We start from the raw sequence: 12,219 nt of genomic DNA, 5'->3' as shown, positions 1-12,219 counted from the left end.
GTGCAGAACTTTCATTTTTCGGAGGTTCGAGTTCTCCCTCTGGCATGGGTGTGTGTTGTCCATAGCGTAAGTTAGTTTAAGTTATATTAAGTAGTGTGTAAGCCTAGGGACCGATGACCTCAGCACTTTGGTCCCATAGGAACTTACCAACACCACTCATGCATATGGCAATTTACTGTTGAAGCTTTCGTGTTTAATCAAGTTCTTTACTCAGTTTCATTAACTTAGCCATAAACCGTGCAGCACTTTCAAATTCAGTGCTTTACTAGGGAAACTTATCTTTCGACTCACGCGTATGGCAGTTTGCTGTTTGAACTTCAGTGGTTAATGAAGTTCTTTATTCAGTTTTATTAACTTGGTCATGAGCCGAGTGACATAGTTCCTGTTCACTGAGTTTGAGACTTTTTTACGTTTTGTAAGGTTTGTAATTTTACCTTTTAATTATTTTAAGGGGAATTCCCGTATTAATATGTGTATTTTGAAACTAGATTTAAATGGCTGCCAGGTCTCAGGACTGACTCAAGTCCTAGTCACTAAGTATTCCCTTGGAGAGGTAAGCTTAATCATATATTTGTTACACCTGTTTAATTCAAGTGGCCATTTGCCCGTGCAAATTCGGTATAAAATTACCTAAAATGTTTGGGGAGACGTTAATTATTATATTTTTATACTTACTTACTAGTGATTTAAGATCTATTTCCTTTAGGCAGTTTTTTTGGGAGTAATACTTGCTACCTTATTTCTCTGTTCTTTTTTTTTAGTTCTTATAGCAGTGATCTCTTAAGAAGGTGGCCATTACTGTTCAAGTAATTTGTATTTCTCTAGCCTTCATCTCACCTATGTGGTGTTTGCTAGCAGCGCCTCTTAGCCTTGTGAAGCGCGAGCCCGACATTTTGGCGGCTGCCGGCCGAGGGAGCCTGTTGCTGTTTGGCCTGCACGTGCCTTCCAACTGTGTTTGAGGCGTGTCCGCTATTGCTATGTTGGAACTTTTTACCTTGGCGGCTTGTCTTCTTTAAATTTCACCTTTCCTTTCTTAAGGCTTTGATGTACTTGCTTTAACTCTAAATATTCTGTCTAAAGGCCTATACGTGAGCGATGCTGTAATTAAATTTTGATGTATTTCCTTGATCTGTTCGAATATTTGCATATATACTTGGTGTGCTAAGGAAAATTTTAAAGTACATTCCGTTCAGATTGCCATCTCCTTAGGTTTCTATTTTTGTCACTCGCTGTTCTTTGGTTAATTTTAATTTGTCGTAGTACCGATTCTATGGATGTACGAAAATTTGTCAGGCCTCCCCATTTTGGTGTTTATTCTAAATTGCCAGTTCATAACTTAATAATTGTGACTGTTTAAGAAAATTGTGCAACAGTTATCTTTTGCTTATTATTTAAGAGAGGTTTCGTTTTGATCTATTTTTGATTTGTCGCTGGCACTGATTCCTTGGGGTAGCAAGAATTGAAAAATTTAATTACCTGCTATGTTCAGATATATTTGGTCATGATTGTGTTTTATTTTGTGATATCATGTGTATTGTAAATAAATGTGATCATTCAAAGAACATGAAGTAAGAATTGTGGATCCACACTTCCATTGATTTTTACCTATCCCAACTTGTATTCTGAGGTTTCAAAAATATTCTAGTTTTCCTTCAACCAACCTTCATCAACCACACTAATGATCCAGAAGGGCAGAAACTGGCTCACTGTTGACTCAGAAAAAAACGAAAGGCAACCACTTTCTATCCCTGGCTATGTATGCCACATGTCCTGTTACCCTTGGTAAACTTCCTTTTACTAATCCTACAACTTGCAGCTAGTCGTAACTGTCCTTGATCTTTTGTCCTTTACCAAAATTCCTACTAAGATGACCCTCCTTTTGACAATTAAAGCATTTAACTGATCTACCTTTCAGCTCTCCAGAAGTCCGGGACAGGTTAATAACCTGTAGGCCTGAACTAACTTCCTCACTTCAGTTACCCACGTAAGTTGAGGCTTCAATATATCTCACCAGCTGATCTAGAGTTAGAAAATTATAGGACACTTCCCCAAAATGACGTGTTATTTATCTTGCAACCTTAATTTGGTTCAAATGGTTCAAATGGCTCTGAGCACTATGGGACTCAACTGCTGAGGTCATTAGTCCCCTAGAACTTAGAACTAGTTAAACCTAACTAACCTAAGGACATCACAAACATCCATGCCCGAGGCAGGATTCGAACCTGCGACCGTAGCGGTCTTGCGGTTCCAGACTGCAGCGCCTTTAACCGCACGGCCACTTCGGCCGGCAACCTTAATTTGCTTAGTACCTGTTGCACCACTTGCACTTCAGTAACCCCAAACACAATGATTACACACTCCCATTTACCCTGTTGAGATTCTCCACTATTAAGTCACTCCTCCCTTTTTCCCTATAATAACAATCATGAATCAACTGCATGCAATGCTCTAGGCAAAATTATTGTTTATACCAGCTTCCTACCAAAAAAAAGCTGATGCTATCACCCTGATTAACTGACTTTTGCACTGACAAAGTACCTTTTACCTTAACTGCCATTACACGTATTAACTGGTGATTGGAAAGAGCCAATTCTACCATCAATCATGCTATCTTTAATGCTTGCAGCACTGATTCCGCTTCCCAATTGGCTTGTTCACTCAGCAAGTCCTCCAAAGGGTTGGGGAGTTTTGAAAATAACATTCCTGGATAAGTTAATCTTTCAATATCGCCCTGCCTCAGTTCACCGTCTCCCCTACTCGCAATCCCGACAATCTCTTTAAGTTCATTCTCCAATTCAACGATTTTAGATTTAATTGCGCCACAGACAGCCACCCTATCTAGATCACGCAACTAACTCCAGTAACGTTCCAAACATGCTTGTACATTCCTAATTTGAGTATAGTTGGGAGATGTTTCCACAAACAACTCCTTTTGAGTCCGAAATTCAGCAACAGCTAACAGATGGTGGCAACAGCAGAACTTATCTTCCTAGGATGTGCTGATGAACTTGCAAATAGTTTATCAAAAAGCACCATTAAATGCTGGATCAATTCAGCCATAGTTCCTTGACATCCTTCCAAACCTCTAACTTTTAGTTCATAGACTAATTCCTACTTTCTTCAACCAAGCTGGGTACATACATTCCTAGGTTGCATGCTGAAACAGAAAATATCACACAGTATTGACTTCCGGTATTGACAATCTGTACGAAAGAACCCACAGAACCACACTCTGCTACTGGAATGATACGTAAGCAATAAATCAACTTCATATCAAAAGAGAATACAAGGCAGTTGCTAAGGAGAACGTGGCGGGCTGGGTCATTTCCAACACTGCTTGCACTTCTATAGCATGTTTATTTAAGAATATCTCAATGTCGTCATTTATTTACTATGCATAAAACCTCTTCATAAAACCAAAATTTCTTTTGGATACAATATCCACACAAACAAATTTTTTATCAAAGAATAATTTTTTTAAAACAAAACTTTACTAAGAGCAGGTTTGCAAAAACCTACTACTTTTAAAAATCTTTTACAATCACACTGAATTTACAGATGGCCTCGCGTCTCAGCTATCAGCTATGGGCTCAACATTAAGCGATTTAAACAAATTTTTACCTTGCCCCCAGGGTGTGCCCCCATAATGCATGTCTTATATCAAAACAAATTAATCTTAGACAAAGTCTGTAACAGAACTCTTGTTAATATCAAACAGCCATAACATTAACAATCACAAGAAGCTACTTGCGAGATACGCAACTGCTGTGACACGTTAATTCAGTTAAATTAATAATTTACTAAATGAAACATAAAGCACTTCTGTTAAAACCACCCTTGAGGCTTTACTTCTTTGCTAAATAATCCGCTTGCCCATACCCGTTCTATACTGGCCAATAATATATTCACTGCACAGTACAATCAAGGGAGGCATGCAATAACTAAACTGAAACGATGTGCGAACAGTTCAATTTGAGGATACAACATGGTGTACCGAGAATTCCCCACAGGCAGTGTGGTACGGGATTCCTTCATATGATCATCAGTGCGGCAGATACAAAAAATGTGGGCAACCAGCACAGAATGGATTCACTAGACTGAATGGAAGGACTGAGGTACGATTTCTACAGATCAGTCGGTCAGTTTCACTTTGGTCTCGTTCAGTTCGTCTCGTTTGGTTGGTGTCATTCTTTCTCAGTTATGCACACCTTTCTCATTCTAGTTCCACTGTTTTCCGTTCCCACCTTAATTTTGCTCTGTCGCTCTTTTTCTTTTTGGGTGGTTCCTCATTCTAGCTCAACGGTTTTTTATTTAGTTGTAGTTCGTTCCACATATTGCAGTCGTCGATTCTTATTAAATTTAAAATCGTTCTCAGAATCTCTACTTTTTGTTCACTGTATATGCCATACTGAATCTGGGACCAGCAATTTATAACTTCGTTGTAATTATACATTAATATTAAAATGGGAAGTACTAGTTCACTGGAACTTCTTTTTTGAAATACTACTGTGTGTTTTTGAAAACAAAATATCGTTTTCTGAAATACTAGTTTGTGTCTTTGAAAATAAAATACCTGTAATTGCCACTTGTGCTGTCACGAATAATTTTTATCAATTATCGTGTTTAAGTTTGTGTGTACATGTTCTATGAAATGTCAAAAAATGAAATTTTAAAGTGGAATTAATTAAATTTATCAAAACAGATCCCAGTACAATTTTTGTTTTTTAGCTTCTGAGGCACAACTGACAATGTTTCGAAGGGACTTAAGAGCAATAGGACTGCCTGGAAATCATTCTAATCTGTTTTGCTCCCTCAAGTGACCATAGTTCTAATATCGAAAATTTCTGACCTCAGTTGAATTTTAAGTACACAGCTTGTTTCCGTAAGAGTGAGTAAAAATGCAGCAGGACATAGACAACGCTCCACTGAACACTTTGGGGTACGGAACATGGGGTCAGAGAAGCAGGCGTAGGGAGATATGGCAGTAAACTTGTTTACCGCTTTGTCTAGCATTACTGTTTTCCAGCTTATTTACAATTAACGTGCGTACAAGTTTACACGCACTGTGTTGTTTATTTACACGTAAATTCTCTATTTCCTGCAAGAAAACAAGGAGGACGAGCCTCATTACTAGCTAGTCTACCTGGCCGTCTGATTTTCCAATGAGTTGGTGGAGAACATACCCTTGGCTGTTCGGGAGAGTATGTGGATACAACATGACGGTGCACCGCCTCACTTCAGTGTGGATGTCCACAACCATCTCACTGCTGCATTTCCTAGTCGCTGGATTGGAAACGGATGTCCTATTCCATGGGGATATCTAAAGTCATCTGTTTATGAGACCTCAGTGGCACGGAGGTGGAATTAGTTGCCAGAATTGTAGCTGCCTGTGATGCGATTCTAAACACACCAGAGATATTTGGAAGGGTGCGTCAGAAACTTGTTCGCCGATGTCACTCTTGCATTGATGTTGATAGCCGTCAGTTTCAGCACATTTTGTTAGATACAGTACATATGGTGCGCCCATTGTGTAAATGATGATATTTGCAATTAACTGTAACTAATGTACATAAAAAAGTACAAAGTAGTGTGATTTTATTCCTATTACTTTCTTAAGCTGGCTTCTCCGACCCAAGGTTCTCTACCTCAAATTGTTCAGTGAAGCATCTTCTATGTCCTGTTACATTTTTGCACGCTCTTACGGAATCACTCTGTATACAGTATTACTGTAGCGATGAGACCTTACAGACTGGTACACTATGTTCAAATGTGTGCGAATTCCTAAGGGACCAAACTGCATAGGTCGTCGGTCCCTAGACTTACACACTACTTAAACTTACTTATGTTAAAGAACAATACACACTCCCATGCCCGAGGGAGAACTCGAACCTCCGGCGGAAGTGGCCGCGCAGCCCGTGACAGGACGCCCAAGCCGCGCGGCCACACCGCGCGGCGGTCCATTATGATTTTCTTGGTAGGAATGTCGGTTTCACAAAGCAGTGTAACACAATTCCCAAAATCTCGAAAACAGTCTTTCAAGATTAGATTATTTCCAAGTTTTGTTTAGTAAAAAACATTCTCCTTTTATTTAAATTTCATATTTATTAACAAATATAAATGTTAAGTAACAAACACTGAATCATAAGTTTCTAATAAAGATAATTCTTTCTTTATTTAATTACTAGTCATATGAGAACAGATTAAAGTGTGATAAGATATGCAAAATGCAACGTTGTTAAATGAAAAATTATGTTCATTAATAATGCTGATTAATGTCAAGAATTAAAACGTATTTAATTTTGTATTTCATGACTCACATTTTTGCACTAAATTTTATTTTATTGTAAGTACCCCTATTTTCATGTGCACGGCTACTGTCGCCAATGTTGATGAACTGGAAATGTTTTGTGTTTAACAGAGCTCTGAGCTCTGAAACTTTTTAATCTTCACACACGAGCTTTTCGTTTTTTTTATTTGTGTCACACTGCATTGGGAAGTTTATGTCCAGGCACTAAGCATCATCTAATACTATATTATGAAGAACTCCGAGGAGTACAAGTCCATAATTATTAAAGTTTTTAAAATGATAACATTTTTATTGCTTATGTATAACTGGTTTTTATTAGCATGGAATATGCATCACGAGAGAAAGAGTTTTCCTTAGAAAAGTATCTGAATTTTCATTTTAAAAGAATTCTGCTATAACTGTAATTCAATATTCCCTCTGCCCCAGAAAAAAATACTTTCACAAACTGAACTAGCATCATACCCCGCAAAACAGGAAGATAGCTGTATCAGCCTGGTATTAGTTTGTAGTGACGGAGAACATGTAACGGATGCTGGCTAGTGGCAAGTGTACCCAGAGACAATTATCATGAAATCAAAAAGCTGCTTCGTCATTCTCCAGTAAACCAATATGACCCTCCCTAGTGTACATCCTGGGTGTACTCTTGTTACTTGGTGCAGTACTTCTAGTTTTCTCTTTTGACTTATTTAAAACATATTCAGTGTTACATTGGCAGGCAAAAATGGAGCAGTGAATGAATAAAAATGAATGGGTCCCAAAAACGACTGGTTGCAAGTGAACTAATTCTTAAAGTACTACTAGTAGTAGTAGTAGTAGTATTAGTAGTAGTAGTAGCTTTATTCATCCGTAGATCTCTTTTTACAAGGATATAGGACATGTCAAAATATTTACAAGTTAGGCCAGTTTAAAATAAAATGAATGGATTTGCCTGTTTCTAGATCAGATAGCATCAAGGAGAAATTCCACTCAAATGTTATCTGACAGTTGCAGTGGGATCTAAAATATTCCTCCAATAGTTAGGAAATAAGAAACGTGAGACTCAGATCTGCAGGGATTGGAGAGGTGAGAAGAAATGAATCGTTTGTTGTCTTTGCATTATATTCAAAGAAAGAAAACACTCACATCATAAGAGTGAAGGAAGAAGTATTCCATACGATATAAAGGACAGTCAAATAAATACGAAACAGATGGAAAAATGTAAGTAAACTCTTTATTATTTCAAAAGTAATCTCCGTAACTCTCAATATATTTAACCCACTGTGAGGGAAAACGATCATTAACTTCAAGGAAAAATGTCTGCAGTTGTACTCAGGCATGCACCTCTTTGATCGAAGCAAATCGCCGACCACGTATGTCTTTCTTCAGACCTCCAAAAATATAGAAATTGCATGGTGAGAGATCGAGACTGTATGGAGGACGTGTAAGGCCATCTTCTCGGTGGTGCTTCCGCTGGCGAAGCATTGGTTTAAATGGGCGGCTGCAGAGCTGCAGTGCCATTGCGCTTCTGTGGCGCTTAGTTGCGAACTAACGCCACCGGTGGCGCAGAAGCAACACTGGGCTAGAGAGCCTGTAGGCTCTCTACACTGGGCCACTGCTGGCGGTTCATTGCTTCCAATAGAGGCCTTGACACACCACTGCGTGGCGCTGCAAACTGGTAACGCTCTTGACGCATTGGGATTGCTGCTCACTGTTACCTCGTAATACGACCGTGTAAGTCACACTGTTAGCTATATATGGAAGTCAATAAAGAAGATTTCATCCGTAAAGAGGAAAGCCAATCCATCTGCATGCAACATGGACTGCGAGGAGTATTCAGATAAACTGCAGAAAATTAAAGTTTTCACCGGATACTCGAGGCAAACGTTCTTCAGAGAAGACGACGATCGGTGAGCATCACTCACATTTCTTCCCGCTTGTGTTGGGTCTGTCACCGTGTCCTGTAACCCACAAGTACTCAAAGTGTCTTCAGATCTGGATCTGTCTCGATGACGAACAGAACTGTGCAACACACAGCAAGTTTTTATAGTACACCATAAAACAATAAAAAAATAATGGGACGGAAATCGGTAGGTGTAGTGTACAAGTGCAGCCAAACAAAAGTCTTTGCTGGTCATCAGGGCTCAGCTCGAAGCTCGACTTATCACTGAAGACATTTCTACCCCAGTCAGTGAGATTAAAAGCCGAAGATGTGTCTGGAGATGCCCGAGACAGAGATGAGATTCCAGCTGACTGTCGCCGTCATACGGCCCGAGAGCTATGAGTGATGGTCTGGGATGGCATTTCTGCCGGCCGCTGTGGCCGAGCGGTTCTAGGCGCTTCAGTCCGGAACCGCGCGACTGCTACAGTCGCAGGTTCGAATCCTGCCTCGGGCATGGATGTGTGTGATTTCCTTAGTTAGGTTTAAGTAGTTCTAAGTTCTAGGGGACTGATGACCCCAGATGTTAAGTCCCATAGTGCTTAAAGCCATTTGAACCATTTTTGACGACATTTCTTTTCATACCAGGACCCCTTTGGTTGTCATCCACGGCACCCTTACAGCACAGTGGTACGTCACGTACTTGTCCTTCATGGCAAGCCACCGTGGGCTTACATTTCAACAACGTAACACCCGCCCACACACACGGCGAGAATTTCTACTGCTAGTCTTCGTTCTTGCCAAAACCAGCGTTGGCCAGCAAGGTCGCCGGATCTCTCCAGAGTTGAGAACATTTAAGCATTATGGGCAGGGCCCTCCAACCAGTTCGGGATTTTGACGATCTTGCCCGCTAATTGGACAGAATTTGGCATGATGTCCCTCAGGAGAACATCCAACAACTCAGTCAGTGCCAAGTCGAATAACTGCTTGCATCAGGGACAGAGGTGCACTAATGCTTTATTGACTTATTCAGTTTAATGAATAAATATCCAGTTTTTCTGAAACTGTAATCGTTTGTTTGTCTGTACCGATTGCCCTCACATTCAGATTTCAGATAATTCCTTTGCGGCGCGTCTTTTTCTTTTCTTTTTCCTTAGCGTCTATCTTCAGCAAACTCTGGAGGAATTTTCAAAGCCCGATAAAACATTCTACACTCTCTAGCAATAATGCCAAAAATACTTTCAACATATCTTCTAGCCCTACAGAAACTGTATCTAAAAATTCTTTGAAAAGAAAATGTCTTCGTATTAACACAGTGAGGAAGTTGACATACTGAACTCTTAATCACCAACGATTACAAGAAGGAAAGTAATGACAACCTTCATACAACAGTCCGCTATGAGTAAATTTAACTGCATTGTCACATCACGTCTTGTAAAACAATGAATTCTAGAACACAGATCAGTCTGGCGATCCTTTATCTGCCTCAGACTCAATAAACATGAGTGGCTTGATGAAACGTATATGTTTTACCTTTTCTAGCCCTTACGAGGTGTGGTCTCTGAGACCTTGCGAGAGTTTTCAAACTCGCGCTCCGAGCTAACTTATAGCGGAGTAATCCTATATTTCACGTAACCTCGTTAAATTGCGAATTCTATAAGGTTTTACAGTCGGTTGCATTATGGCCTTCTTTGTTTGTTGCTAACACGTGTTGTTGACACATTCTGCGGTCTCTAGACCACGCCTCGTGAACTACGTACCTGTTTTCTTAGTATAGCACGAAATGTCTTCTCAGGAATTTATCAGTTTTATCGATCCTAAGTTTGATGAAGACATAAGTCAGTGAACAGAGGAACATGTCAGTGATATACAGGTATGTCAAGAAATAGACGAAAAGGACGATGATTTTTCAATAGCCAGTGACCACAGTTCTGCTAACGAACGAGAATATCATTCACAGGGCAACTTCAGGACAATGGCATTGGGCACCTTTGTGTTTCTGCAACGAAACACTTAAAGTACTAGTTACAGTCAGACATGATCTGAGTGGCGGTAAAGGGAAATGTAGATCCCGGTAGTGACTGTCCGTTTTACAGACTTTCTTTTTGTCCAATGTTCATGTGCAAATTTAAACGCTGGAATTTAGTTTTATGTGAAAATTTACCTGCTATGAAAAATATTCAAATGTGTATGAATTCCTAAGGGACCAAACTGCATAGGTCGAGGGTCCCTAGACTTACACACTATTTAAACTATGTTAAACTTACTTACGCTAAGAACAACACACACACCCATGCCCGAGGGAGGACTCGAACCTCAGGCGGGAGGTGCCGCACAGTCCGTGATATGGCGCCTCAAACCGCTTGGCCACTCCGCGCGACTGCTACAAAAGGTACTATAATTTTTCGGAATGTAAAATTTAGTTCTGTAAAGTTTGTTTATGTGTACTATTTAAAAAATTGTACAAAATGTATGATTTTTTACAAGGGTTGGAACATAAATAGTGGCAACTATTTATTCACAATCGATACAAAAGAGTTACATGTTTGCACCTGTTACTGTCCTTCAAAGTAGTCACCGGCGTTGTGTAAAACCCGTTGCCAGCGATGTGAAAGGCCCGCCACATCGCTGGCAACGGGTTCTACACAACGCTGGTGACTACTTTGAAGGTCAGTTCAAAAAATGGTTCAAATGGCTCTGAGCACTATGGGACTCAACATCTGAGGTCATCAGTCCCCTAGAACTTAGAACTACTTAAACCTAACTAACGTAAGGACATCACACACATCCATGCCCTAGGCAGGATTCGAACCTGCGTCCGTAGCGGTCGCGCGGTACCAGACTGAGGCGCCTAGAACCGCTCGGCCACACCGGCCGGCTAGAAGATCAGTAACAGGTGCAAACATGTAACTCTTTTGTATCGGTTGTGAATAAATAGTTGCCACTATTTAAGTTCCAACCTTCGTATGAGAAAAAGTTTAATATTACAGACTTTATTTAATGCAATACAGTCAACGTGGAGTATTTAAACAGCACTGAAATTATTATAAAATAAATGTTATGTAACTTACATAAAAATTTCAAATGATTTATCCCCTAAATCCCAGTTTAAATGTTGGGGTCTGAGAGACCACACCTAGTAGTGTACGTTACAGAACAGTCACCTCGTGAGTTAGAGAAGGGGTAGCCCCAGCACAGTTTTATAAATTGGTTGCCCTTTCAGTAAGCCTTTGACTACTCTTCCTTCGAGACATGATGGCATTCAGGATCTACTTTTAAATTACCTTTTTTTTATTTTCCAATTCAGTAAGAGAAACACAAGAGAAGCATCCTGTTCATCAAACTTTATGAAGGAACCGAAATAAGGCACAGCGGCAGCAGCGGCATATCAAAGAGGCGCACGGCGACACAAAGGAGACGTTTCTCTTTCCAGCAGTGCCGCGCAACGCCGAGTGAAGACTCGGTGCGATGCGGAGAAGCGCTTCTCGGTGGCATCGTGTGAAGCGGCCGGTTGTACACACGGTGGACTTTTCTCCCGCGGTCAGTTGACCGTCACCACAGTTCCAGAGCTTGCAAATTAAGCGGAAAAATAAACGACCGGTGAACTTGGCATCGGCGGTAGGCCCCTTTCACACGGAGCCACCGACAAAAGCTTCCTAGTGGCGCCTGACCCTTCACACAGCATGGCGCAGCACGCCGCGGCTCTTCGGAAGCGCAGCTGCTGCTGTGAGTTGCTTTGATGCAGCCGCTGCTGCTGCTGCTGCTGCTACACCTACTGCTACACCGCAGTGTAAGTTTCGTCGTGGAGTCAGCCGAGGAGGACGCCTTTTTTACTTCTCTTCCTGAACAAGAAATCCAAAAGAGAAAATTCTAGCTGCATTCATTTTTAGAAGGAAGAATAGTTAATGGTTTGTTTCATACATTGTATACTGACCTTCAACAGGACGATGGGAAGTTTTCTTTATTTGCATTTGCGAATGTCGCGGGGATCCTTCGACCAACTTTTTTCTATGGTGCAGCTTGTTACACAGGGAACAGGTACCAACATTCCAGCAAA

At 40.6% G+C, this 12,219-nt stretch overlaps 1 protein-coding gene across 1 annotated transcript in view; it reads left to right on the top strand.

The window, feature by feature from the left end:
• LOC126455952 (uncharacterized) overlaps nucleotides 1-3,647 on the top strand; it is a 312,305-nt gene extending 308,658 nt beyond the window's left edge. The window contains exon 17 of the mRNA XM_050091709.1: nucleotides 3,633-3,647. Coding sequence (XP_049947666.1) covers nucleotides 3,633-3,647 — 15 coding nt within the window. The remainder of the gene's footprint in view (nucleotides 1-3,632) is intronic.
• Nucleotides 3,648-12,219: the final 8,572 nt, after the last annotated feature.

The sequence above is a fragment of the Schistocerca serialis genome, chromosome 2 (genome assembly GCF_023864345.2).
Source record: "Schistocerca serialis cubense isolate TAMUIC-IGC-003099 chromosome 2, iqSchSeri2.2, whole genome shotgun sequence".
Classification (NCBI taxonomy): domain Eukaryota; kingdom Metazoa; phylum Arthropoda; class Insecta; order Orthoptera; family Acrididae; genus Schistocerca; species Schistocerca serialis.
The sequence above is the reverse complement of the archived record's forward strand: the minus strand, read 5'-3'. Positions and strand labels throughout refer to the sequence as shown.